At 40.2% G+C, this 27,026-nt stretch overlaps 1 protein-coding gene across 2 annotated transcripts in view; it reads left to right on the top strand.

Moving 5' to 3' along the window:
• Positions 1-16,043: 16,043 nt before the first annotated feature.
• Positions 16,044-27,026, top strand: part of HLCS (holocarboxylase synthetase) — a 131,597-nt gene continuing 120,614 nt past the window's right edge. For both annotated transcript variants that reach the window (XR_005932811.1, XM_030020216.1), the window contains exons 1-3: positions 16,044-16,294; positions 19,818-19,970; positions 25,902-26,064. Coding sequence is in view for 1 of the 2 variants with exons in the window: in XM_030020216.1 (XP_029876076.1) it covers positions 16,064-16,294; positions 19,818-19,970; positions 25,902-26,064 (547 nt within the window). In the remaining variant the exon portion in view is untranslated. The remainder of the gene's footprint in view (positions 16,295-19,817; positions 19,971-25,901; positions 26,065-27,026) is intronic.

The raw sequence follows: 27,026 nt of genomic DNA, 5'->3' as shown, positions 1-27,026 counted from the left end.
TGTGTAGCAGAGACTGAGAAATTTCATCAGTTTAGGCCAATACAATGTTGTCAGACTTCAACAGATGGGCAAGATGATTTGTTTTGGTATATATAACAGCCTTTGGTAAGACTGACATCCATTATCCAATCGTATTTTTCTAATAACAGTGTCTGCTCTACTGTCCTAAAGAACACATTTCTCTTAAGTTATTTTTTTCTCTTTCAGAGGTGTGGATTTATAACAGCACTTGCTTATGTCATTAAATCTACATCTGATGCATCCCGGATGTAGCCCATTTATGATTGTTAAAATGGCTTTTTCATGGGAGACCAAAGATAAATATAGCTAAAATTCTGCCTCCAACACTGGCTAATAGTGCCTGCTATAATAGTAAGAGCAAAGATGAGGTCAAGAAGCTAGTAATGTTTCCCCAGCATGCTTCCCCAGCCTACAACGATGTGAAACTTCTGAGCCAGATGTTGTATCTTTGTATTTTTCTTATGAAAATCTTTCATTTACCTTTTGTAAGTAGGTAAAGTCTTAGTTTCAACACCATCACAGCATAATCACAAGTTAAGTGCTTCCTTTTGTTTTAAACTCGCTGCTCACTATTTTCATTTGATGTTCGATCATTCTCCACCATCTCCAAGCCACTCAAGATGTTAAAGACTATGTTTATATACTCAGTCTTGTCTTCCAGGCTGAAAAGTTCTGATCTGTTTTGTTGTTTGTGTAATCTATAGACTTGATCATCCTTCCGCCCCTCTCTCTTTATTGTATTCATGTCCAGTATGAATATAATCTTCTAGGATACAGCAGACATGGCTTGCATTCTGGGTAATCGATCTCCATATATTCAGTGGCTACTTGTCTGGGATTTCCAAACCTCCAGCATTTGTCTAAAACTGCTCCTCTTTTCTGCCTGGGAATATTTTTAATGGAGCTGCTGTCCCACTTGGTTTGCTGTAGGTCTGGAAATTCTGGACAAGTTCAAAATGTTCAGATTCTGCCTGGACATGTTACCGGGAAACTTGGAGTAAGATGCCCCATCCAGTATTGATGTGGTAGTTCTGTTAGTATGTATGGCCACTGTCTACACTGCATCTGTTCTCTTGTGGTGTTTGTTTTACTAGTTACCCCATCCGAGGCTTCTACTTACACTCTTGAAAAATGGTTAGTACACTGAAACTCATGCTTTCGATTTCTCAAAATATTCAGTAGACTTCACCAACCAAAAGCCAAAAATTGACTTAGAACCTGGCAGCGGTCCAGCATGCTGCTGTCAGAAGGTCCAGGAGGCTTTTTCACAGACCTCAGTGAGCCACTTGCCACTCCAGACTGGTTGACCACCAGTTAGTGAGAGTACAGGACAGGATAGCAAAGCTCCACGCAAGTGGAGTGGGTGCCTGGAAGATGATGTGTTGATGCTGAAGAATGGGTATTAACCCCAGACACAGATCTTCAAAAGCTCTGTCTTTCTGAAAACACGGTAACTCCTGCTGGTCATCCAAGCTGCCATTACTCTGTTTTCAGGTAGAGCTTTTGAAGATTTCTGTCTGGAGTTAATGACTAGTGCTCAGTATCAATATATAGTCCCACCTGTTGATGTTAATCCCTCCAGCTCTTGCTGGACATCTGTGTCTGCAAGCATCCACTGGTCTCATGGGGTGCTTTTCTGAAGAGTAACCACAGCCCACTGGTGGGCATCTGCAGGGCAGGCAGAGACGCTGTAAAGGAGGAAGTAACAGGCAGCATTGTCTCAATGAAAAGGTAAGGATTAGCAAGGAAGAACCTACAGTGTTCTTTTTACATAATGGATCCTTAAATGGTGACAATATCTGTGTAAGGCAAATGGCTCTTCAGTGCAGCGTGTGTGTTGGGGAGCACTGTGCTGTGTGAGGATTGTGTGGTAACCACCATTTTCATAGGGGATGGAGATGGTTCCCTCAACACATCCCTGCAGATTCCAGTAATCCTCAATGAAGGCCTGAGCAATTCAGCAGTAACCAGGTTGGTTTGTGTCATAGCACAGATTAACATGGCAGCACGGATGCACACAGATGTGTCTTAAAAGGTGAGAAAAAGCCCTGTTCAGGACTTGAAGGTGAGGGCAGAACTCCAAATGTTGGGAGTGAACTCAGCTGAGCATTGGAGACTAGAGCTTCTTGCAAGGAAGAAGTTGAGGCTTAATGTACAATAATTTGACCACTGTAGGGAATATGTCATTGCCGACCTACTAAGTGATCTTGGATGCTTTTCTGTTTGTTTGTGCTACAGACTGAATAATGATGAAGCTGGAGCATAAATAATTTTAGGATATCTTGTGAGAGAAGTGAAAGACCTTTAAAATGACCATATTTTAGTTCCATATGTTGGGAAGTGAAGGTGTGGAGATGATGACTGAATGAAATGTAAAAGCTGAATTTTCATGTGTCACACCAGGGTTTACAATTTCAACTAGTTCTTTTAATTCCATATATTATAGGATACCGTCTCCTTGTGTAAATTTAATTAATAGATCCACTTTTTAGTTTGTAAATGGAAATTTAAAAAAAATCCTCCATTCTAGTATGTTCATTCATTTGGTATCCTAATTTGCTAGACTTACAATTTATAACACTATCACTTTGTTTGGCAGTACATGGTACTAAGAGGAAGATCTGACACACCCTTTAAGTGGCACTTACAACTGTCTGACCTTATCTACACCACCAACAGTAGTGTAGAAATGGTCAGGAATCTTGGATTCTGCCTTTGCCTTGCCTCTGAGAAAACCATAGCGGTTTTGGTTAGAGGTAAGATACCTGAAACATAATAAGTATGAAACATAGTGGAGCCAAATAGCTAATCCTTGAGTTAATTAAAAAATGCTGGCATAGCAAGACAAGTACTGGCAAACTCTCTGAGCATACACAATTTATGCAAACAAAAGGTTAACCAGAACAGATTATACCAATTTTCTGAATAAAATAAATTGTACTGAAAAAGCAGTTTTTGCTAGTGGAATACCAGTGTCGGAATAAATGTGTGTACATTGTACATAACATAAAGATGGTCGTGAAAATCAGTAACTTAAGTCTTCCTGAACATCAATTTAAAAGAAATATCAAGGTAGTAAGATACACATCCAAACCCCATGAGATGGGACTCAACAGCAGGTCAGTTATATTAAAATCATAGATTCAAGCGCACTAAGCTATAGAAGTAAGACTTGAATATTGTGGTAAAGACAAAATGGAAGCACATAATGTGTGTTTTAATGTGTCCTTAAATCATAGTTTGTGATCAAGGCTGACTTTTTTTCTGACTGACAAAAAGGCACTTTTCTGATAACGGGGGGGAAATCTGATAATAGCAGAATGACAGGACACCAGAAAATACCATGACTGTCATTTAGAACTTGTCTTGACAGGGGGTTATACTGGAAATGGATTAGGTGAATCCATTGCCAATGCCAATCCTAGGATTAGGCATACAGCATTTATATCGGAATAAACATGCCCCATGGAGCTAATAAGCTATAGTCTTTGCATTTTAAATAATTTCTTGCTTAAATTCAAACATTGTGTTTCAAAGCCTTTGGGTTGTTTTGGGGCTGTACATTATATTATTTTGCCTCATAATCAATCGTATTTTCATTTTATCAGGACTGCAATGTAAAAAATAGTGAGTTACTAAGTACAGTGCTCTTAATGTTCTTAATCCGTGTTACTTAAGCCTTAAACCCTATAATCTTTTGTTCAGCTTCAAGGTTTTATTTAAAAGTCTCTCAAAACACAAAAGGATTTCCTCTTAGTTTCCAGATGCATTGACTCATTCTTCTTGGTCAGATAGTCAGTTATAAATAGTTTTCTTTTGAGCTTTGATGTATTTCTTTGTTCAGTCAGATGTTTGTCCATACATTTCTGACAGTTCTTTTTTTATCTCTTGATTTTTTAATTTTTAATTTGTGTTTGTCAAGGCTGACCATTGTTCATTACTAGGCTGAACCGATTTCTTCTTCATCTTCCTCAGAGTCAGCGTCATCATTGTAGAAGTGAATTGTAGCTTGTACTGGAAAGCTTGCCAGAACCTTCTCTCCGACGTTATTAAGAAACTTTTGGGATTTGGACTTGGGCAAATAAAGTCTAATAAGAAAACATATATTAAGAGAAAAAGTAAAACTATGCAACACTTTCCCAGCAAAGCTAGCTTGAGTATTAAAACCTATTTTTATCTTTCTTTGGAGAAAGAAAGATCCTAGTGTTCCTTGTCTTTTAAAATAGAAGTTGCTAGCTAGAAGGTACTGTTGATTTTGTTACCTCAGTTGCTTTGGGCATTTTGTGTATTGGATTTATCTAAGGTCCCACCCTGATAAAGTGTTGCCAGGGGAATGATGCATGCTTGCAAAGGTTTGGGTTGATTTGGGTTTTAGCCCAGTTCAGAATGGAAGTGTCCCATGTGACTGGGGGAAATTTGAGGAATGTTCTGGGATTCTGGAATTAAGATTAAGACACGAGGTTGACTGGGGTGGGTTGCCTGCTGCACAGAGGTTGACCTTAGTGGATTTTGTATCTCCAGGTGGAGGAGGAGGTGTACACTGAGATTTATTTCAAAATTCATACTGTTTTGTATTGAAATCATAAGTGTCATAATTTAAGCATCAGGTTTTCACCAGCTTTCCCACTAAAGCAAAACTTATGTGGTCTGTATGCATATGTGGTTTTGTGTGCATATGTATGTACATCTCTTCCTCTTGGTTCCACTTTGGCCAGTTTTCAGTTAAATTTGACGGTGATAAAGGTCACACAGAATTTAAGCTTTTACAACTTTTATAAAAACAAGTGCTTGTAAAGAAGAAGGATATTCCATTAATTTTCCTCCTCTAAACAGAAGTCTAAATCAGGAGTTTCTACATCATTAAGCCTTAAAGAATCCAAATGTTGGTGAAAACCCTTGTAAATCCCCCAAGCATAGGAAAAGCTTTACCTGGAGTTCAACTTTTATTCAAGAGCAAATTTAAGCAAGATCAACACAGATCTGTAACAAGTCACATTCCATTAGCAGCTGTTCATCTTAATTATTTGGGCTTTGTGGGCTTGTTATCATATTAATAAATGTAAATATAAATTAGACGAGGCAGAATAACATCGTGTCTTTTAAGATTACTTTTTTCTTATTTTCGTTATTAGCATATTGTTTCAGGTTCTGTTCAGCCTGGGCATCTGTCCTTGTGGAGGGATAAAAATCTACGGGTCTGGTGAGTAGTTAAACTGCATTACTAAAAAAAGATACTCCAGAGACAAACTGATAACTTCTCTGGAGAAGTAATATATCTTGTCTTGGCAGGTGTCACTTTTCCTGTATCAGGTGATAGGATTTAACTCACCTCACTGGATGTTGAAACCCCAGGGCTCCTTTTGATCTAAAATTCATTAGTTGACCATCCAGTTCTGACTGTAAAGAGACATATTTATTATTTAGAATAGGCTAAAAATGAAGATTTCACTTTTTTCTTCTACAGGTAACTTAAAATTCAACAGCAATGTTGCTTTGTTTGCTGTGCTGCATGTTGTTTTACTCTGACTAAGTGTACTTCAGAAAATATATGTGCCCACAGTCTGCCAATAGTTGCACATTTAACAAAGCATTTGAGGTTGTACATTTTGTGAGCCATGAAGCCACGAAGTTGTACATTTTGCTTAACTTCTTATGGAATATCTATAGTGACTGGTGAGCTAATAACACTACCAAATGGAAGTTCAGTGATTGGAAGAAAAAAGGATTTTCAATCAGTTTAAAAGATTGGGAGGTTAGGGTTTTATAAAATACCTCTTTAGCTACACTAACCAGTAGTTTGGAGTTGGAATGTTCAAGTCAGCAAGCTTCATTGTAATCAAAGATCACACAAGCATGTTAAGAGTCCAAACAGTAAAATCAAAAGACAACTGGCATCTCATATTTCTATGCAAACAGCGATAAAAAAGCAAGGATTTTTGATACAACAGAGTAGGTGGCAAAAATATATTTTAAATATCAAAATTAAATTTGGCATAGAATAAATTCCTTCAAATTAAGGTCACAATAAAAAACAATAATTTGCAAATGTTAATATTACTAAATCTTATTAGGATTATAAACCTGGAATGTAAACCTGAAAGCATCTCCCAAAATCACTGAGCCCTATCACTTCCTCTTGTACGCATGTATTCACTTCCATATCTTAAAACAAGAAGACCTCTTTTTTCCTCCTATTGCTATAAACTTGATGTTGCATAAAATAGGAAGATTTAGCTTTGCTGTACTAGAACTTCTAGTGAACAGAATCTAGAAACTGTCCACTCTGCTACAAACAGACAAAGATTACTTTTGCCACTGTCAGAGCAATTAATCTATCTTTCTGAGGAAGTAGGCTTCAGCGTGGATATTTTGGTTGGCCCCAAAAAGCCCTTGGGCTACTGACTGAGCAAGGGGTCCTATAGAATTCTCTCTGTACCTTTTATGTTGGTGTGTTTCTCTCACACCCACCTGTTTGTCCTGTAGTCAAAATGATTTGTGTTCAGGCTGTTAGGGTTTTGTTGAGGGTTTTTTTGTGTTCAATTAGGAGGCTCATTTACTTTGTTTCTACAGTACCTAGTAAAATGGACTCCTGAGCTGGCTGAACATTGTAGATGTGATCATAATATCTGTGTTAAATACCATATGTTATTTTTCTCTTTTCATATTTACATTAGAATTAAAATAGTCTTTTTTATCTTTATTGACCTGTATTTTCTCCTGTCTTCTCTTTGGAATACATATTATTTTTAATAATTATATATGTAATAATATGTATTGATTAAACACACATTATATGCTTTTTATTTTCAGACTATAATACAGCATTTCGGAAAAGCAATTCTGATAAAAGCCAAATAATTGCAAAATTTAACTCAGTTTGTATACAGCAGAAAATGTTCAGTGTTAATTTGTATTATGTTGTAAATATGGCAATAGTAACTTTAAATTACTTTTCATGGCTTTTCTTCAGGCATAAGTAACAACATATTTGAATTTAGGTAATAGGAAAAGTGTTACTTTTTATATAAGGAAAAGTATATTATGTGTAGGTAACTACAGGGTATATTGTAACACATGATCTTGGCAATAGAGGTAAAATTATGAGTTTAATTTTTTTACCAGTACTTTTATTTTTTAGTGCTTTCCTCTGCATCTTTCAGCTTCTCAGGTTAGATTCTTATATGTATATTCCTAAACTTTTTTTTTTTTCACTTACACAGAGGATATTGAAACTTTTATTTGCTTCGCTCTCCAGTGTTTGGTCTACTGATCAGTAAAGCACTGACATTGCAGAAAGTAAAAGTAGCCAGCATGCAACTAACTAGAGAAAACATTGTGCTCAATCCACCTTTGAAGGCCTTCTTCTAGAAACCTCAGTAACTTTGCTGAAGAAGATACCTCCTGCCTTCCACAGCTGTAGGATGTAAGTATGCATTAGGGAGCACCTCTTCCCACCTATGCACCACACAAAGTATCCAAGCATCTTTCCTCAGTGTTGTGACCCTGTTAAAAAGCATATGAAAGGGCTCCTAAAGCCCTCCTTCAGCCCTCGTTAGGTCCCAAGCTACAGAGGCATCAAGGATGCTGAAGCAGTGTGGATGGGCCATAAGGTATGGATGAGAAGGATCTGAGAAGCTTCTGGCAGGAAGGAGAAATGTTACAAAATTGAAACCAACTGTTTCAGCTATACTTGGCTTGAAACAATGCCAGGCTGTTAGCATGAATGTGGAAAATGTCACATATGGTTTGTTTTTCTCACACAAGTGGGCAGAAGCCCAGGTGTGAATTAAAACTTTTGAGCTGGTTGAATAAAATTTTCTACAAAAACATGACCTCAGTAATAAATCACAACTTCCTGATGTCAGAAACCTTAGTTTCTTGAAATCATCACTGTAAGCATATACTCTCCTGAGACTAAGACTCCTCTCATCATTAGCAAATTTACAGGTGCCTCTGGCAAAGCTTGGAACACTGCTGAGAAGGACGTTCTTCCACAGTCGTTCCCAAGGCACCTGCCGGGAGGAGTGTGGCACTCCCTCCGATCTGTACAGTTACAACCTCCATCATCAGCAGACAAGAAGTGCAAGGTAAAAAGGTGTTGCACGTGTTAGAATATAGTAGAAATTGTGAGTCTTTAAAGACTTGCACTAAGGAGAGTTGTTATCTTAACCTGCTGAGCCTTTGGTAAAAAGTTGAAGATGTAACTCTGGATCAGATGCTGCAAAAACTTATGCAGGTGCTTAAAACTAAGCACGGGAGTAGCACCGCTTCGATAAATTTTTTAAAGTTTGCAGTTCGGGACCTATGTTGAATGTGCTTCAATCTCTCTTTATTTTTGTTCTTTGAGCCTAACAAATCTTCCTGCATAAGTAAAACTAATAATCATGGTGCCTTTCGAAGGCACTTGGCAGTAAGAGCTACTTCAAAATCCAATTTTCTGTTGATTTCCTAGCTGATTTAGCTATAGCGACATCCATCCCAAAAAACAATCAATAAAACAGTGCACCTGAAAGTATGTTTTTTAAATTTCATCTTAAAGTCATTTTCACTCAAACTCCCCCTATATACAAAATATCACATACAGACTAGGCCTGGAAATTTCAAACTGAGGGTATTGTTATTTTTATAATTAAGCAAATAAAAACTGCTGTTAAAATAAGGGTTGTTTTGAGTAAGCAGTGCTTTCTGCAGCTCTTTAAGAACTGATAATGATTCTATATCTGATACAAATTAGAGATGCTCTTAACCATTATCATGTACGGAACACTGTAATTTGAACCATATTTTCTAACACTGAAGAAATGCTTGAAAGAACAAATGAATAGATGACCAAGCCTCACTTCCTGTGTTCAAATAGTTTCAATTTCGGCACCTGTTTTCTATAAGGATTATTTTCTCCAGAATTTAGTCTCACCTTTTGTCGATTCTCTGTCATCTCACCGTCTCTTGCTGTGAGCATCCAGGGCCTCCATAAAGCAGGGCTGCTGAAAGATTAAGATAGAATAGTGCTCCCACAGTTAATTCTTTGTGGTAATATCCATGCAGGACAGCTCCTTTTGTTAGATTCTGCTGGCATCTTTTGAAATAAGAAGATCTTTTTCTTTTCAACACATTTGGATTTGTTAAATCTGATTTCCATGGCAATATTACTCTGTCTTCTGTCTAGGATCTGATTAAACAAACTAGACAATAGCACATTTTTAACTAAGGTGTCATTTCCCTTTAAGATTTCACAACTCAAAGTGACTGCACTGAACTCCAAACGATGATGTAATAAATACTGAAATCTCTTTCTTCATGCTGCACTGCTACAAAATAAAAAGTAACCCTCCCTCTCTGACAGTATGTCTAAATACAGATTCCATGTCGTCATTGAGTGTCTGGTTATTTATTGAGTAAGCAACTCCAGCATTAAACTGACATGGGCAATCTGATCTAATTAGCTTAAGAGAGCATATGCAGCGGTGGGTGCTACATCTGCCTTTTATTTGGTGGGGGGACTGCAGTTATGGATGCTCTTTTTAACAGTACTTTCCATCTCTGCTGCCGTGTAACAGATCCTTACAGTTGGGGAAATGGAAAAGTGCTTTCAGATATGAAAGGTAGATAAACTTAATAATAAATCAGTTATGGCAACCTTATTTTCATTTACTTCCATTTATAAGTAAGTTCTGAAATATTTGGCAGAGAAGGGTAAAATATCAGCAAAACAAATAAAATACCTGTTCCAAGTGAAACATTTTGAGAAACGTAATTTGCCCTTTACTTCTGAAGTTGGAAATTGTTTTCCGTTGTCTATTCAATGCCGAAATCATTACATTCAGGTCGGAGGACCTTCCTTTGAAAGGAAGGCTGCTGAAAAAAGTCTCCCTGTGCCTGCCTTACCTCTCTGGGCGCTCCGTTGGCTGGGGCGGGTGCTGGTGCTGGTGGTGCTGGTGGTGCTGGTGGTGCTGGTGCTGCCACCGGGTGTCCCAGGAGCGATGACAGATGTGACCCGCTGCAGCCCGGAGCGGGAGGCCAGCAGCTGCACCCTCCATGGCAATTGATGGTCTAAAGCCTGTGGTGGGCTGGGCGCTTGCCTGGGCCTTTCAGCCCCTCCCTTATCTTAACTCCCAAAGAATACTTACCTAAAACAAACACAGCCTCGGGTAAAAGGAGAGAAACCTCCTTAATGAGATTTCTTTTGACTCCCCCCAAACGGTTCAAAGATAGGGCTCTCACATTGGCAGGCTGTCCTGGGGAGAGCGCTGCTAGGGAAACAGAAGCTTTTTGTTAAGTTTGGTTAGCAAATCACATGGAAAATATTCCACGCCCTTTATCTTTCTGTTGCTGTTTTACAAAATCCATATTTGCTCTGTATGAAATAATATGATGTAAATACTCCTTTTGCATGTCTTCGGAAAACTCATCAACATCCTGTCCTAAAAAAGTGTAACAAAGAGTCAAAGACAATTTTAAATGTAAAATTATTTTTTACATGACTGAAGTCTTTTCCATGTCCTAACTTTAAAAGGGAAAAAGATACTAAAAATTAGTGAAGGTGAGAGGATTTAAAGAGAGGCCTAGTGACTTCCTCAGGACTACAGGGATGTTCCTTTAATTTGATTGCTATTTGATGGATGGAGAAGAAAGCTTATGCCAAGAAAGGTGACTTTGTCTATCAAAGATAAGGAATCTTTTATTTCAAGTATGCCATACATGCTTTAAGCCCACAAAGACTGAATAGAAACAGGCTTCTTCCAAGCTTTCTTCCCACTGTTTTCATTCATAACATGCATTACTCATAGCCTGTTACATTGTATGAGAACAATTTATTACCTGCTGGATGACATTATCTGATTTTCATTGTTGTGGTTCATTGCTACAGTTCACTTTGTTTCCTTTATTTCCCAACTACTGCAGAGATGTAAGAGGATTATAAGAACCTAAAGCTGAATTCTCTTTCCACTGGTGCTCTTTACACATTGACATCAAAGGGAACAGATTCAGCTCCCAAATATAATTGGTTTCTACTGTGAACTTTCTTGCCAGAGAGAGAAAAATAATGTTGTTTACTGAACATGGAATGTCCATTGATTATTTAGTATGAACTAGGTCCCTTCTAGCTGACTTAGCTGAAGAAACCATCAAAACAGTCAGTTTGAGAGGACACTGAAAATTCTCAGTGGGAGTCAGATCCCTCCAAGGTAAGCCTTGTGGCTCTTTTCCACGTTAAGATCCAGCGGGAGATAGCACGTGTCCAGTCAGCGAGAAGGGGCTAGACTCACAGATAAAGACCACTGGATACATTCCTTTGGAGACAAAATTTTCCCCTGAAATTATTCTGTATTAGAAAACATTGTATATATACCTTTGCACATGTGGGGTTTTGTGCATTCTACTGATTTTGCTTAAATTTAAATGTCTTCCTTCCAACAGGGAGGAGCTTAGATCAGATTTGAAAGTCAGACTGATTTTCCTACATTGATGCAAGTTGTATGGTTGTGTTAGCTACCTGGCACTCCTAAGACTGCTAAAAGTAAAGCATAACACAGGTTCTGATGTTTTTGAAGTAGTCTTCAGTAACAGAATCTGGGATTAGATTTGTTGAGGTTCAATTCTTACATAAATTTTTCCTGTTATTTAAAACATCCCTTCTTGCTGTGACAAATAGATACATTTTAAACTCAAAGGCCAAAGCCATTAAACATTGTTCTGGGAAGCACTGACAATATGTAATGGAGGACTTACTTACAGTCTAAGTCTACTCCCTCCCATGTTTAAATACTGTGTGATATTTGTGAAGTTGTAACTAAGTAAATAATACCGTATCTCAAAGAAGAAAATACATGCACAGCCTCAATTACTTTAAACGTTTATGTATCAAAATCAGTACAAATATTAGAATGAACAATATGGTGAATAATATTCAAATAACAAAATATATATTAAATAGCAGCATGGGTCCTGAGAAAAAATGGCAAAATTCTTAAGTAACCTAAATTGTAATTAAATATCTTGCTGAATTACAGTCTTAAATACAAATATATAATTTCATCAGCTTAGTTTTATTTAGACCTAATTTAACTTCATAGTTGAAAGGGAAGTGTGGATTACACAACTGATGTCTATGGTCCTGATCTTGCAATCAGATCTGTATGTGAGGATAATTGATTTATACCCCTGGATAGAATCTGCCAACATGGATATTAGTGCAGGACTAAAGCCTAAACTACTAACATATAGCTCTCCGGAAGATGCAAAGTTACCCTCAATTAAATCTGTTGATGAAGCCCTGCAAGACCAAATTTATTACAGAATTATAGAAAATATAATTTTGTTCATGAAGCTATAATGTAATCTAATATAATTACATGTAACACTGTAGAAAAAATGTAAGTTAATATTACATTATTGTACTAATTAATAGAAGCACACAATTTAACTGGTATTTTCATGGAAATCATTAGCTAAAATCAGGTTGCAAATCTGTGGAAAATGGTTTATTCCAGTAAACTATAAGCAGCAGTAATAGTGTATGATCTCTAGTTTCTTAAAAAAAAAAAAAAAAAAAAAGGCAGCAGTTAGGCTAGTCATAGCTGTCTAATTTTAAGAACTATATTACTTTTTGCAGTATACTTAATTTTAATACAAAGTGCTGTATTTGGTGAAGAACACTTCACAGAATCAGAAAACACTGATTCTGTTACAGTTGCTCATCCATTTTTCCCAGAAGCCAGGAGTATTTTTCAGACTTCTCATACTACCTGAGAATACATTTGACAGACTTGATTCTTATGGAGAGATGAGCCATAAGATAATTATCTTGTGTTTATTAGAAGTGTTTTTTTATCTTTGTGAGAAACCTGTTTTACTCAGTTTTCTCATGAAAGCACTTGTACATTTGCACGAATAAGGAGCATTCAATATAATTTGGTATAGTCAAGGAAACGGGATAGCTCTCCAGCATTTATAGTGTTGAATAATATCTGGTATTAAACAACATGACATAGGCATTTGTAGCCACTAATAGCATGCAAAGGTCCTCAAAGAGAAACTGTTGGAAAAGCTTTTAGGGAACCAAGGGAGGAGGAAACCGAGCCATTCACAAAGCACAGCAACGCCAGTCTCATAATATTCCTTTAAAGTCAAAAAGAGACACTCAGCTATGCTGAAGTTACATAGTAGAGTTGGCTCCCTGTTCTGAGTGGCCTGCTTTGGGAGCCTTCCCACATGGACGGTTTGAAGAGCTAAGGGAGATTTAGCCCCCCTAGGCTGAAGCTGGCCTTTCTCTCCCATTGAGGAGAGGGGGGTTCTCCACGCTTGCGGGCAGAAATTGAAAATCTAGACTGTTCACTTCTTCAGGATTTTTCAAATTCTCTTTAAATAGTTTCATGTCTGTGTGTGTGCGTGTTCAGCATCTTGCAACATCTTTCTGTAATCTTCTGTCTGTGAAAAAAACTCAAGTGTTCTGGGAAGTCTGAGGGCTATTATTACTCACTGTGTCTTTCCAACGCTTCCTTCCACTCTCCCATAAGGAGGAATTGATTGACATAGTTATTTTAGAATACCTATTTTAGTAAATTTCCTGGTTCATATACAAGGCCTTGGCTTCACAATAACAAAAAAAAAGAATGTTTCCTAATCTAAAATTTTTAACCTTTTAATCAGAGCTTGTCATGATTAAGTCTAAGCTACACTATAATAGAAAGTAGAAAGCCTAGAGCAACTTTACAGCTTCAAATTATTCTAACTGAGAATGTGCCAACATATGTAGAAACTTGTCTTAAAATGGTGACTGTTTTTGCCTGTATATTGTTTGGCTTTAGATTCCCTTGCATCATGAAGTTTTGATTCAGTTTTCTCATTTACTCATAAACATTTCCAGGGCAAGAGAACCTTCAAACCAAAAAGGATCATAATATAGTTGACTGCATTCGATGCCACTACAGGATTAAGCAAAGCATGTTCCTCATCGTGCAAAGGTTATATAAACAGTTGTGTTTTGCGGTGTGCTGTGAAGGTCGCCATTGCATGTGCTGTTGAACTATTACAGAGAAAGTGAATTCCAGAGTTGAGAGCTTTCTTTTGAGGTTGTATACTTTGCTTGTTTTCTTTCTTTTGATGTGCCTGAGGAAGTAGTTTGACTTCCTGCATAAGATAAAGTCACACAAAGGAACAGCGCATAATGCCAAGTTAAGACCACTGGAGACTTTGTTCCTCTCTCTGTAGAATATGTACAGGATACAGCAAGGCTGGTATTTCTTAAGCTTGAGATGAAGAAGGAGAATTATTTAAATTATTTGACCTTCCAACTGAAACTGTCACCTGTTTCTGCCATGCACTGTGGAAATCAAAATGATGTCAGCAATTCCTACCATGTTGGATAAGCTTCTGCTGTGGGTGCAGATTTAAAGAAGTAAAAATGTCTCTCTGTCATAGTACTGGTAGTGGTTTTTTTCATATTGATTCCTGCTCCAAAATGTGCAGGGCCAATTTGTTCCTTCTTTATCTACAGTGCCAGCATGTTGTTGTTGGAGATCCATTTAGGAAATTGTTCTTTTACAATACCTATTTTAGTAAATTTCCAAGCACATACAAGGCCTTGAGTTCAGAATAATAAAAAAGAATGTGGCTTAACGCCCTGTTCGGGAAACGATTGTCATGTATCAGTCAGTTGCAACTTTAATGTTAGTGTTGGCTTCTTTCTTCTAGCCTTCTTGCATTTTTCCTCTTGCCTTTTTTTTTCCTCTTTCTCCTTTCACTCACCCACTAAATATCTGCTAGGATCAGACTGATACGTGTGTTCTTTCCACAGACCTCAATGTTGTGACCACCTGCCACATAAAATGTAAAAATTATTTAATAACTTTCATACATAGATGTACCAGAGGAGTAAAGAATACCTTATATGAGTTCTGCGTTGCATCTTCTGTAGTGGCAAGTTGTGTTTGCAGCACACATGGCACATGCAAATGTTCCTACAGTTTTATTCCCCGACAGGCTGCTCTTCACTCTGGCTTCGTCAGCCAGCCCCGCCAAGCCCTGACTTCATCTTTCTTGTTTCTTGAGTCCGACGAATCGGCTGAAATCAGATGCATCCATTTGTGCCCGCTTTGCCCTCTGGTGGCTACGCTGGAAAAGGTATGGGACCTGGAGACTGGTGTCTCCGTCTGGTTCTGTGATGGAAGGGATACTGCTCCTCTAGGGTACCGTGGAGCCTGAAATAAGGTCAGGTGGCAGCGTGGAGCCATTTCTGAGGAAGATGAGATCCTTCCCTGTTGCTGCATGGGAAAGAGCAATGAATGCTTTGGCTCTCACTGTTTTGCCTACCGGGTATATACTTTTCTGCGACCCATAGGGGCAGGGTCAAATGCAGCTGACGGGATAGCCAACGGGTCTCTGCAGTGGAAACGCGAGCTCGGTTCCCTGCGTTGCATCCACACCGGGACATACAGAGCTGAAGGGCCGGTCCCACAACCCCTGACCGCGGCACTGAAGGGTTACATTCGTCCAAACCCGTTCTCCACCAGGACAGCGCTGGCTTTGGACAGCAGAGGCTGCAGGGCTCCCCGAGAGGCCGGGTCGCGGTGCCCGGGGCAGGAGGACATAGGCCGCTCCTCCTCAGCGCCCCTCACGCCAGAGCCTGGGGACAACTAACCCGGCGCGAAGAGACAACTCCTCAGGCTGGCCCTTTCTAGTGATTTGTTTTGTTTTCTCCGCGCGTTGTTTCAAAGCGGAATCCTGTATTTTCTGCAGCACCGGCCGCTTCTTCGCGTCAACGGCCACCGCCGGTTCGGCTGCAGCGAGCCAAACGCCGGCCCCCCCGCACCGACGAGCGGGGCGCGAGGCCTCTCACGGCTCCCCGCCGGGCTTTAAAAGGGGCGGGGCGCCGAGCCCGCGAGGCCGCCGGCCAATCAGAGCGGCCGGCCGGCTCGCCCAACCGGCTCGCCCCTTTCTGTCTGGCCGTTGGGAGGCCGGGCCGGCGGCGGGGCGTGGCGTGGCGTGGCGTGGCGTGGCGGGGCGTGGCGGGGCGTGGCGGGGGCGGGGGGGCGCGCGCGCCATGCTGATCACGCTCTGCTACCTCTACCTATGGGCGCGCTGGGGGCCTCGCTCGGCCGCGCTCATCCGCCGCACCGTGCGCCGCCTCCACCGCTCCCGCTGCTCCTTCACCTTCTGCTGCTGCGCCGGCCCCCCGGCGCCCCCGGCTCGGCAGCCGCGCAGGCAGGTGCCGCCCGAGGAGCGAGTCTGCCTCAGGATAGGGAACAAAGTCTTCTTCACGGATGAGGCGCAGGTACCGCCCCGCGCCGTTGGGGCTGAGGCCTGGGAGGGCGCTTCGCCCGGCGGTGCCCGGGAGCGGCTCGGGCGGGGAAGCGGCCGGGCCGGGCCGGGAGCGGCCTCCCCGTGTTGCCGTGGCGACGGCCAGCCGCCTTCCCCGCGGCGCCCGGGCGCGCCGCCCGCGGTCGGGGGTCGGCGGGGGCTGTGGTGGGCTGAGGCGGCGGAGCCCGGCGGGAAAGGGGAGCGGCGGTTGCGGGGCTGGGGGCTGCGCCTTCCTCTTTCGGCGTGTGACAGCGAGCTTGTCCGTGGGGCTCGCGATGGCAAAAGTCACTCGGGTAGCTTCCCGGGACTGTCACAGCCCCCCTTGTCAAGGGTGAGGCTTGGGTGAGGGCCGGTTAACTGCCGTGATAGAAAATCTTAGCAGGGTTGGCCTTCTCTCTCCTCGCTACTACAGCTTGTTGCCTTAGGGAGTGGGCTGAGGAGTGTTTTTTACTACGGGCTTGTAAAGCGCAGCTTTCTAAGTACCGCCGCGGCAGTAGGAGCGCTTGGCTAGGAGAACTTGGTAGTATTTCCCTATCAGTAACGTACTTTCGGCACATATAAGGCTCTAGTCCAGAAATGGGTGCTGTATTTGTGCATTCAAGATGTGAGCCAGAGATTTAAAACGTAGCTGAATCTTTAATGGAGGCTGAATTGAGCTCTGGGTTACGGAGAACTGCATGCTTCTCCCGATACAAAACGCTGTTTCAAGTGAGGAAAACGACATGAAAAACACGGTCTGTGAAAATCACTTTTTTGCAAATGGGCAGTGAGAGAGGAGGGTGGGGTGAGGCTGTCGTGGTCTGTGACAGTGGAAAACACTGTGCCTGAACAATTTTCACTTGCCATTGCACGAGGTGAAACTAAAAGTGAGCTCGCTTCTGACTTTCAGGTTTAGAAGTGGAACTCCTCTGGTACTCCCCCCCCCAAATCATCTGAATTATTTAAAGGAATGTTGGCTTTGTCTAAATTTGTCACTAAATACCAGAATTCATGTAGATAAGAATCATCTTGATCTCTCCTTTTTGCTGATGTTTGTATCTGTGTGGAAATTATGTCAGCTGTTACACAGTTTACTTAAATGGGCATTACTGACATGTATTTATGAAGCATGTTGTTGGCCAAGTGCTACTCTTAAAGAAGCAGAGGAGCTTTTCATAAATTCAGTGGGTAAAGAGGATGTTTCAGTGCAGAGAAAATAAGATCACAAATGCTAATGGGGTTCGTTCAAAAACAGTCTTTTTGCTATCTGATGAACAGATTATTTCATACTTGGTGACAACCTCAGAATCTCTAACAGGAAAGTTAAATACTTAATTCACATTTCGATAAAGCTCTTAAAAACAAACCCAAGTAATTGTCCATATGTTTAGAGGAGTTCTACCTCAATTGGCCTGGATTATTGTTTTGTAAGTCGTATTTCAACTAATTTATGCTGTTCTTTTGCTCCACTTCTGCTCATTTCTGAAATAGCTTCTCCTCAGTCCTTGCACAGTAAGCACATTTTTTTCTGTCTGCAATGTTATTCATGTAGACTGACTTCATAAGCTTGTCAATTTATTTGTGTTTATTGGGAGTTGGGAAGTCCTCTAGGGAACTGTATTTTGGTTTGAAGTTTGGCATAAAGTCAACGCTGTTATTCAAAATGTATTTGTCTCTTAAAAATATGTATTGAAAGTTACCAGTGGCATTTGACTCTCAGAATCCCTGTGGAAGATGCCTGCCACGCTGCACCTCAGTAGTGTGGCATATAAGGGCTCTGATCTGGCTGCATTAAAGGTAGAGGCAGCATCACTGTGGAGTTCTCTACATCGTCTGTGAACACTGTGAAGAGAAAAAGGTTAACTAGCATGCTTTTTGGCTTCAAGGAAGCTAGGTGAGCTACTTTGCTTTCAAGTAGATAACACTGCCTCTGGACGGTGATCAGTAGCTTCCTTAAGATAAGATACCAGCAAGTCATAAATTGTAACCTGTAAAGTTTTTGTGTTTGATCTTTAATCAAATTGGATGCTTAAGGTAATAAAATAAGCTTCATGAATTCAGTTCACTTTCCTGTGGAAGGTAGCAATGTTTACTCTTGCAGCTTCTGTGCTCAGTAAAGCTGGTTGGATTGGCAAGCTATCCCCATAGACTTAGTATTGTGCCGTTTCATTTTAGATGTGGAGTGATGTACACATTTACTGTGCTACAGAGAAATTCTCTTACGTTTCCACGTAAAATTACTGAAGGTGTACAAAGCATGTGTTTGTAGTGTAGTAGTAGCAAAATATCTATTTCTAGTGTTTGCCGCCTTTAAAATATGGCAGAAAATTAAGTTCAATGCAGTATCTACATAAAAGTTGATGTAATATAGTATGGGAACAGATTATGTATTGAGAAGCTTTGAGGTTCTTAAAACTGTTCCTTGGTCTACTGATTCCAGCTTTTGACTCCTTTGTGAGGAAAAGAGAAGGAACCGTTTTTGTAATTTAATGAAGAAAATGTTTGTCCAATGGTGTGATAAATGCATAGGCTACCTTATGGACAAATTTAGTTTGAATGAATTATTTCTTTAACTCTAAACTTAGAGTTACATACTGAGTGAGTAGTTTTGGTGCAAATGCGTGAGGACGTAATATATTTTTTAAAAAGTACCCTCTCTTTTTATTTCAGGTAATCTTTTTAAAGGTTTTTTGAATTACTTTTTAAAGAATTTGTCCTGAGGTTGTACATGTCCACAAAATATAACTGTCTTTTTATAATTGGCTTTGCAAAGGAAGTCCTGAAACTTTGTAAATTGGGTCTAAAAATTAGACCTGTGTAGTATATAGTTCTTTGGTCACCTGTGGCTCACAGGTTCATTAGTCTTTTGGCAGTTGGGTGTAGAGACAGCATATATGACTGAGCAGTGGGACTGTATGTTACCTGGAGGATTGTTATCCAACTAGAATGAATGCAGCCTGGACTACTATCCAGTTAGAGGGGCTGTGGTGACTGACCAGGCAGGTTGTGTGTTGTGACTGCTTTCTCAGTCCCTGCCAAGTAGCAGACATTGCCCTTCAGCCACCAGAACTGGGGCAGCAGGGCCGTGGGTTGTGTAGTCAGGGGAGAGGAGGGAAGGAAGGAGGAGGCAGGGTGAACTGCAGTGTGAATGGGAGAGGAGGAATTCCGGTTGAATGAGAGATGCTGCTGGTGACAAATGGCCCACAACAGTCACGGTGCCAATGGCATTGGTCTTGTGCCCCACTCACTTTTGCGCTCTTCCTATAAAGCTGAAAGCTGAAGTCTGAATTGGCTTAAAAGGTTGGTTGTCACTTTTAGTTTTACTTTTGATGTGTTCCTGCTTAATGGTTCAGACCTTTACCCCCTTTTTTTCACCTCGTGGGTAGTGTGAAATGGTAGACAGCCTTCATGTAAGGCTGAAGGGTCAGATTTGAATTTAGGCTGGGCATAATTTAAAACTGAATTGCTAAATCAGATGCTTGCCATACAGACTTGCTTTTCTTTCCTGTTTCTTTCAGTTCCTTGATGACTTAAACAGATGGAGCCTACTTCTCATTTCTCCTTTTATTTATCCTGATAAGTTACTTAAAGCAGAACATATAGCTTTTGTGACAGAAAGCATTTCAGCTCAGACAGATAACTTGCAGAAAGTACCTGGCTCTTCAAAAGAGGTAAGTAGTTCTCTTTGTTTCTTGCATAAAAAGTAGTACAGATGGGTCATTTGGTGAGTATAAACCTAAAATACTTGAAGGACAAAATCTATCTGCCATTGATTTTTTGTTGTTGTTTATAATGTTTTTGGGAATACAAAGGTAATATCTTCATTAAAATGAATCACTGTTAATACTGTAGTTCTATTTTATGCTTTAAATAGACCCATAGACGTTTTAACTGAGATTTTTTTTAGTAGCACACTTCTCTGGCTGTGGATGGGAGCTGCAGAATTCTGTCGTGACTTTGGGTAAGGCATGTATGGTTAGATACGCTGAATAGGAAAAAAATGCTTGAGAGCTGTCATACTAAGGCAGATCAGAAGTCCCTTTACCGCAGTATCCTGTTTATGACACTACCTGAAACAAATGCCTCAGATACAAAGCAAGAATATGTTATGATTTCTGAAGAGCTCTTTAAGCCTCCAACCAAGTGGTTGTGAAAAGTTGTAATTGAAAGAGAAGTCTCTCTTGGAAGCTTCCTTTCATTGTGATTTGTAAGTACAAGTTAAAGTATTATGTGTTTGGATTATTTTGTCAATCTGCTGAAGTAAGGCCAAAATCAAGCTTTTAATCTCTTTGTTTTTGTATAAAATGCAGTGGGGGAGAGGCAATACTTCTTGGTTGGAATTTTATAAATTGTGTTTGGCTTTTAATGCGTTGCTGTGGTTTAAGCCCAGCTGGCAACTAAGCACCACATGGCCACTCGCTCACTCCTTCCCCCCCCCGCCTGCCCTGCCCCTGTGGGATGGGCAGGAGAATCAGAAGAAAAAGGTAAAACCTTGTGGGTTGAAATAAGGACAGTTTAATAGGACAGCACAATGAGAGAAGAAGTAATAATAACAATAATACTAATAAAAGAATGTATAAAACGAGTAATGCACAATGCAATTGCTCACCACCCAGAACCTGATGCTCAGCCTGTTCCCAAGCCTCAATCCCTCCCCCAACCAGGCCCTGGCCAGCTCCCCCAGTTACATACTGAGTATGATGTCATATGGTATCGAATATCCCCTTGGCTAGTTTGGGTCACCTGTCCTGGCTGTGCCGCCTCCTGGCTTCTTCTGAAAATTAATTCTATCCCAGCCGAACCCAGGACATGCATAATAACTACAAAATGTTTTTGAGGCATCCAAGGATATAAATTAAACTAGTACTGAAATCCTTATGGCAAGCATACTTAGAAAATGTTCATGTCCTAGATACTTAGAAATCTAAAAAGTGCCTTCTCCACTACTATATTGAAATTGCGACGATGTGGATTTAGATTATGTTCTAAAACTTGAATTACTGAATATATAATATCTCTAAACAGATTATGCATAAAAATAGTATCCAGACACTTATCAAAACTTACTATGAACTTGAGATAATGTCTCTCTCTCCCCTAAATTTTGTTGGTTTTATAACTTTTTCCTCACATGAGGAATGCTTGCTGCCTAGGTGTCTCAGCTTGGATGCAGGTCTGAAGGGGGAGAAAGGTTGTAACCCAAAGCAAAAAAGATAAACTTACCTTACAGGAAGGAAAAATCTTCCAAGCAGTACAGGTTGTCCTAGTTCCTTCCTAAGGCAGTCAGTTGCTACACGTGCTCTGTGCTCTCCTTAGTGAAGAGGACAGAACGGACCTCATTCTCTACTGGAAAGAGGAGAAATGGAAAGACATGCATGCCAGGATGTCCTTGGGTAGGCAGTAATAAAACATCTGGCCTGGTCACTGGGGTACCATAAAATCGACAGAGCCCTCCCATTAAACAGGCTATGCCACAAACTGGGATCACCACCTGGGGGCAGTCGATAAGGTGTCTTCCTGAGCGGCCCCTGCTTAGCACCCTAAAGGGCCATCTGTCATCCTAGCTTTCTGGCATCAGGTTTCAAGCTCCTTCTTGGAGTTAAAGGAAACCTGTCACATACACGGGTGCCTGTGGCCTGTCTGTTTCACTGGATAAGGAACATATATTTTCCAGGCAACTTGTTCTGGGAGATGACCCAGGAGTCCTCTGCTGGTGAGAACATTGAGAGCAGAGTGGTTGGTAAATAGATTTATCTAACCTGAGTGCAGGAACAGAAGGACAGATTGGGAATGGGCACAATTCCAGATTTGTGCCTGCAATCAAATTTTTAGTACCTTCACCCCCCATGGAGGCCTCTCTAGAACAGAGCATGTTTTTGGAGCATGTTAGTATTTGCCCTCTAGAGGAATGATGTCCAGGTGAAGTGCTGCATCAGGCAAAATCATTATCTCCATGAAGCTCAGAGTGTGAGGACTGGAGGCACTGAAAGCTTGTTGAGACCTTTTCTGCTGAAGTGTTCTGACCCTCCTTCCACTGGCCTCATGTTTCCTTGAAGCACACAGGAAGTAGCCACATTAGCTAGATTGTAAATGTTTTTATTGCCTTTGGTGTAAGACTGTGGAATCCATCCAGGTTGGGCTGTGCTTCTGGGAGATAAACCAGATAGGATACCTGCTGTGCTCTCTACGTTATCTCAGAGTGTACCTGGGGAGTGCTGGGCCAACTCAGACAGAAAGAGATTTTTTTTTATTTTTTTTTTTTTAACTTTGTAGCAGAGAGGTCCACAAAAACATCAGTGTTGAAGCTCTTGTTTGTTGTTCTTTTGGGGTTTATTGTTTGGTGGAGTTTTTTAATCTTGTTGGTTTTGTTTGCATTTTCTTTAGAGTGTAAAATGTTTGCATTCTTATGTAGACATTAATAATTAATTTGATTTATTAAGCTCAAAAGTGATAGTCCAGGCAAAAGACCAAAACTAAAGAGGGAAAGGACTGCTGTTTTATTTTGTTTATTGTTCTTCTGTGTACGTGTAATGTCTAGCAAAGTGCTCTTAATTCTGCTACCTCTGGCAGCCAGCTGTTGACATAGACAGAGGCTGTAAGAACAGATTGCTCCTGTGATCTGTGAGAATTTCTAGACAGAAAAGCCATTCTTTGTAGAGCTATCAGTGATCTGTGACTGGTTTCTGTTGAAACTGAGGTGGACCCAGAAAGCAGGAGTATAAATAATTTCTTATCTCTTGCTAAGAGCTGGCCTTTCATTCTATATTCTGACAGAACTGTCATGATTTCTAGTCATAGCAGGAAAGCTTGGCCTGTTTGAAAATATTCTCTGTGGATTTTTGTTCTGTTGTGAAGCAAATGGATTGTTGCATGAGCAGGATTACAGGTCATATGTCTTGGCAACAGCCTTATTTTGGGAGGTTCTTTTGTGTATTCACTTTATTTGCACTAGACAGCAATTACTACTTTTCACTTGTTAGCATGTCTAACGTTTTACTTGGTGCCATGAAAAAAGTTCAAGAGCATCAATATATCTTCCTCACAGTTTCCAGGTGACATGTGAGTTGTACCTGCTTATGTCTGTTCTCTGGGTAAGAAAGGATATCTAAATATGGTGTGAGTCTCTTACCCTCCACCACAGAGAGTAGCCCAGAGTCATATGCTGAGGAAAATAGAGAAGGAAGCTGGTATCCTATATCATAAATGTATCTGCCATGTTTGTCCCTGGTGATTGTGAATTGCCAACAGTTAGCAGCAGGCCCTTAGAGTTTTACACCTTAGAACTACAACTGGAGACTTCCATTCCAGCTGTGGATGTTATACCAGTAGACTAAACACAGTTGGGAATACCTTCCAGCTGGAAAGTGACGGTGTTGTCCAGGACATCACTCAAGGCAGTTGGTTGGGGCAATTCTGATTGACATGGTCACAGACACTTCCCCAGTGACAGTGGGGTGAAGTCTGACTGGTCCAACTACAGTGATTCAAATCTGTCAGGGTCTGGTATGGCCATCTTCCAGAAGGAGATTTTGTTCTGCTTCAGAACTGGTCAATATTAGCGTGCCCAGAAATATATCCTCTAACTTTGGAGCTGGTATTTCTTTGCGTTACAGTCACGGAGGTGACCTTTTAGAAGGTCCTGGAGGTAGAAACTCGCTGTTGTTGCTTTTACGAGTGAGTGGTTGTTACGTCCAGGAGTTCAGGACCTGAGTGATACATCTGTCATGAATTTGAAGGCTGGCTCTCACCAACTGTGTGTTCTGGTATGGCTGGTTGAAGCTGTTACTTGCTCTTTTGTTACAGAGTTGGAGTTTAACCCATAATTTAAAGCACGTAGCTGACCTTGCGGTAAACATCAACACACGGCCCACACACTGCTATCTTTTTGTCTTTTTGAAACTGAGTTTGTTCACTAAGGATTAGTATAGGTGATGTATCAGAAGAAACCCAGCCAGTTTCCTTGTTAGGTATCCAAAGGCCACCAATATCAATGTGGACTGGATGGTCTCATTTGGGTTGCTCTAATCAGAGACTGTCTTTGAGAATGACTTAGAAAGGAGATGCGACCGTTAAGGTTGTATGAAATCTGAGTTTCTTCTTTCTTCTAGTTCCCTTGAGAAATACTGTAAAGTCAAAAGTTGGAAATAGATTCATTGGTTATTACGTAAACCACTTAACTGCAGTAGATAAAAAGGTAAATTTAGCTGATAGTCTAACAAAGTTATGAACAAGTAAAATATCCAAGAGCTCACCCTCATTTTGTGCATTCAAAAGTGTTTTTTTCTTACTGTGTTTAATCAGTGTGTTACATCTTGTGTGTAGTGATAAAAGGGTGAACTTCATGAAAGTGGTTTGGTGGTGACAGCATCGAAGTGCTGGAGTTGCTATGTGGGAATTGTGCTTTGTCTCCCAGTATTTGGATCATATTACATGGTGAAAGATAATTTTTTTTAAGTCATGAAAACAGGTGGTGCTTCATTGTCTCTAAAAACACCTTCACAGGAAAAAAATTGGTTTGTGTATCCTATAAAGGATAAAGGCAGTGGTATCATTCACACAATTTTTACTGAAATTGGGTGCCTTATTCAGTTTTTGCTTTCAGAATTGACTCTTAAATCACTGTGTGTGTCAATTGTCTGAATATTATCTTGTTGGGCACTGTTTTATGAACATAAGGTTTAAAAGGGGTCCTTTTCAGTTATGAGTCAGAAGACAGATTCGTAGTCTTTATTAATGTGCGCCCCTTTCAGAAGGAAGCCAAAACTCTTTCCACTTTTTCTCCACTTGTGGCTTTTATAGTTAAACTTGAAACTTGTTCTCCAAGACACTACAGCTGTATAGCTTGGGTTTAACAAACCTTCTTGAAGAAAACAAACCCAAGTGTGTCACTCTCATAATGTTTCTTTTCTGGAGAATGGAATTTTTGATATAGATAAACAGGTTGAATCTTCTGTGTTTAGTTAATGCTTTTGATGGTCAGTGTGTACTTTTATTAAACCCTAGTAGTTTACTTCTGCTCTTATCAGCATTCTTTTTAGAATTTTTGCTGAAAGCCATGTATTGGAAATAGAGACAAATAGAATTTTACTTATAGAATGTGATAATGCTCTCCTGCCATTTTGTGTGTTACTTGAAGCTTTGATAGCGATGATCTTTGGGAAAGATGCATTTGTGCTCCCAGTTTGCTTTCAACACTCAGTGTGGATGTTGCTTTGTTTACTTCTCTCAGGACTGAATCTTGTAGCAGGTATTGCTTGCTACAAGACCCTTCCTCAATAGGTTCTTTTGGTTGTATTCATTCTCATACATTGACCTTTGTAGTCATAAAGGGTGTGCTTTTGTGTGAAAGGAACTGTTAACTGAAAGCCTTCTCTAGTTGAGACGTGTTGTCTCATGGTACTACTAAATGTAGTAGTTGTTTTAAACACATCAGGCATCATAGAAACAAGTCTTAAAAGTGATTCTGCCAATTTAGTATTCTATAATCCTAGTAGCTACACGTTTATGTTTTTTTAAAGTACTTTCTTTAACATTACTTCCAGTCCTTGGGTTTGCCAGTTGTGCCTTTTCAAACTGAAAAACATGCATACGCTTTATTCTAGATTGTGAAGTGGTCAGACTATTGTTCACCGTTGGCCTATAAACCTGGTGAGCCTTATAAGTTAATTGCTGAAGCAAGTGTGGATAATTTCAGTAGCCTTGGAATAGCATTCATGGAAGACAGGCTTCAAATGGATAACGGAATGGTGCCACACAAGATTGTTTGTAAGTATCTTCACAAATTGTTTTTAATGGTAGAACATGGGTTTTTTCACGGTTATTTTAGGACTGTGCATATAGTCTTTATATCTACGTAAAAAAACCATGCTTTTATTTTGGCACAATGTTTTCTTCCTGTTGTCATTCTAGGCAGTTCATCACTCTGTAGTGCTACGGTATTTTATACTGTATACTGTCAAATATAGAGATCCTTGAAAAGTTAGACCACTTTTTGAGTGAGTTTCTCTCTTTACAGAACGTCTTACAAGTGCAACAACAGAAAAAACAGAAAAATGTTGCAAAAGATTTTTTTAATAAAACCCCCTCTTTAACACCTCATAAGCTACTGCCAATAATTAACCTTAGTATGAGGAGATCTCTGAGTATCCAAGATGCTGTTTAACCTTTTGCAAATGCATGAATGTAGAAATGTCAGAAAGGTTAGATGAGATTGTTTCTATAAGTCTTGTCTGTTAGATTAACTAATTATTTGAAAAAAAATACAGAAGGTTTTAGGCAAATGTTCTCTCTTCTCAGATTTGAAATAAAAGTGTATTCAAAGCTAAACGTAGGTTGAGAACAATTGCTGTAACTTGAGCATCTTAATCCTTTAGATACTGAGAGAAAGGCTCACAGATGCTTTCTAAACGGGGAGAGGGATAACCAGGGGAAGGAGGGTGGTGTCATTGCTAATTGAATTTTGAATTTTTGGTGGATGCTTTATTTCTTTAGGGGGTGATTTTGATGATATCAAAACTATGAGCCATTGTGTCCTCATTAGTTTAATAGTTTCAGCTAAGGCAGGGAGGGAGTTCATGGCTAATTCCAGAGAGAGGAGAAAGAAGTAGTCACGGCTGCACTTACAACACCATTCTTAAATAGAATTGTTGTCTGGGCTATGGGAAGTCCAAGCTTCACCGCCCTTTGCTGCATGAAGCTTAAACTTCTTTTCTCCAGCACTGTTCTAG

The sequence above is a fragment of the Aquila chrysaetos genome, chromosome 7, assembly GCF_900496995.4.
Source record: "Aquila chrysaetos chrysaetos chromosome 7, bAquChr1.4, whole genome shotgun sequence".
NCBI classification, from domain to species: Eukaryota; Metazoa; Chordata; class Aves; order Accipitriformes; family Accipitridae; genus Aquila; species Aquila chrysaetos.
The sequence above is the reverse complement of the archived record's forward strand: the minus strand, read 5'-3'. Positions and strand labels throughout refer to the sequence as shown.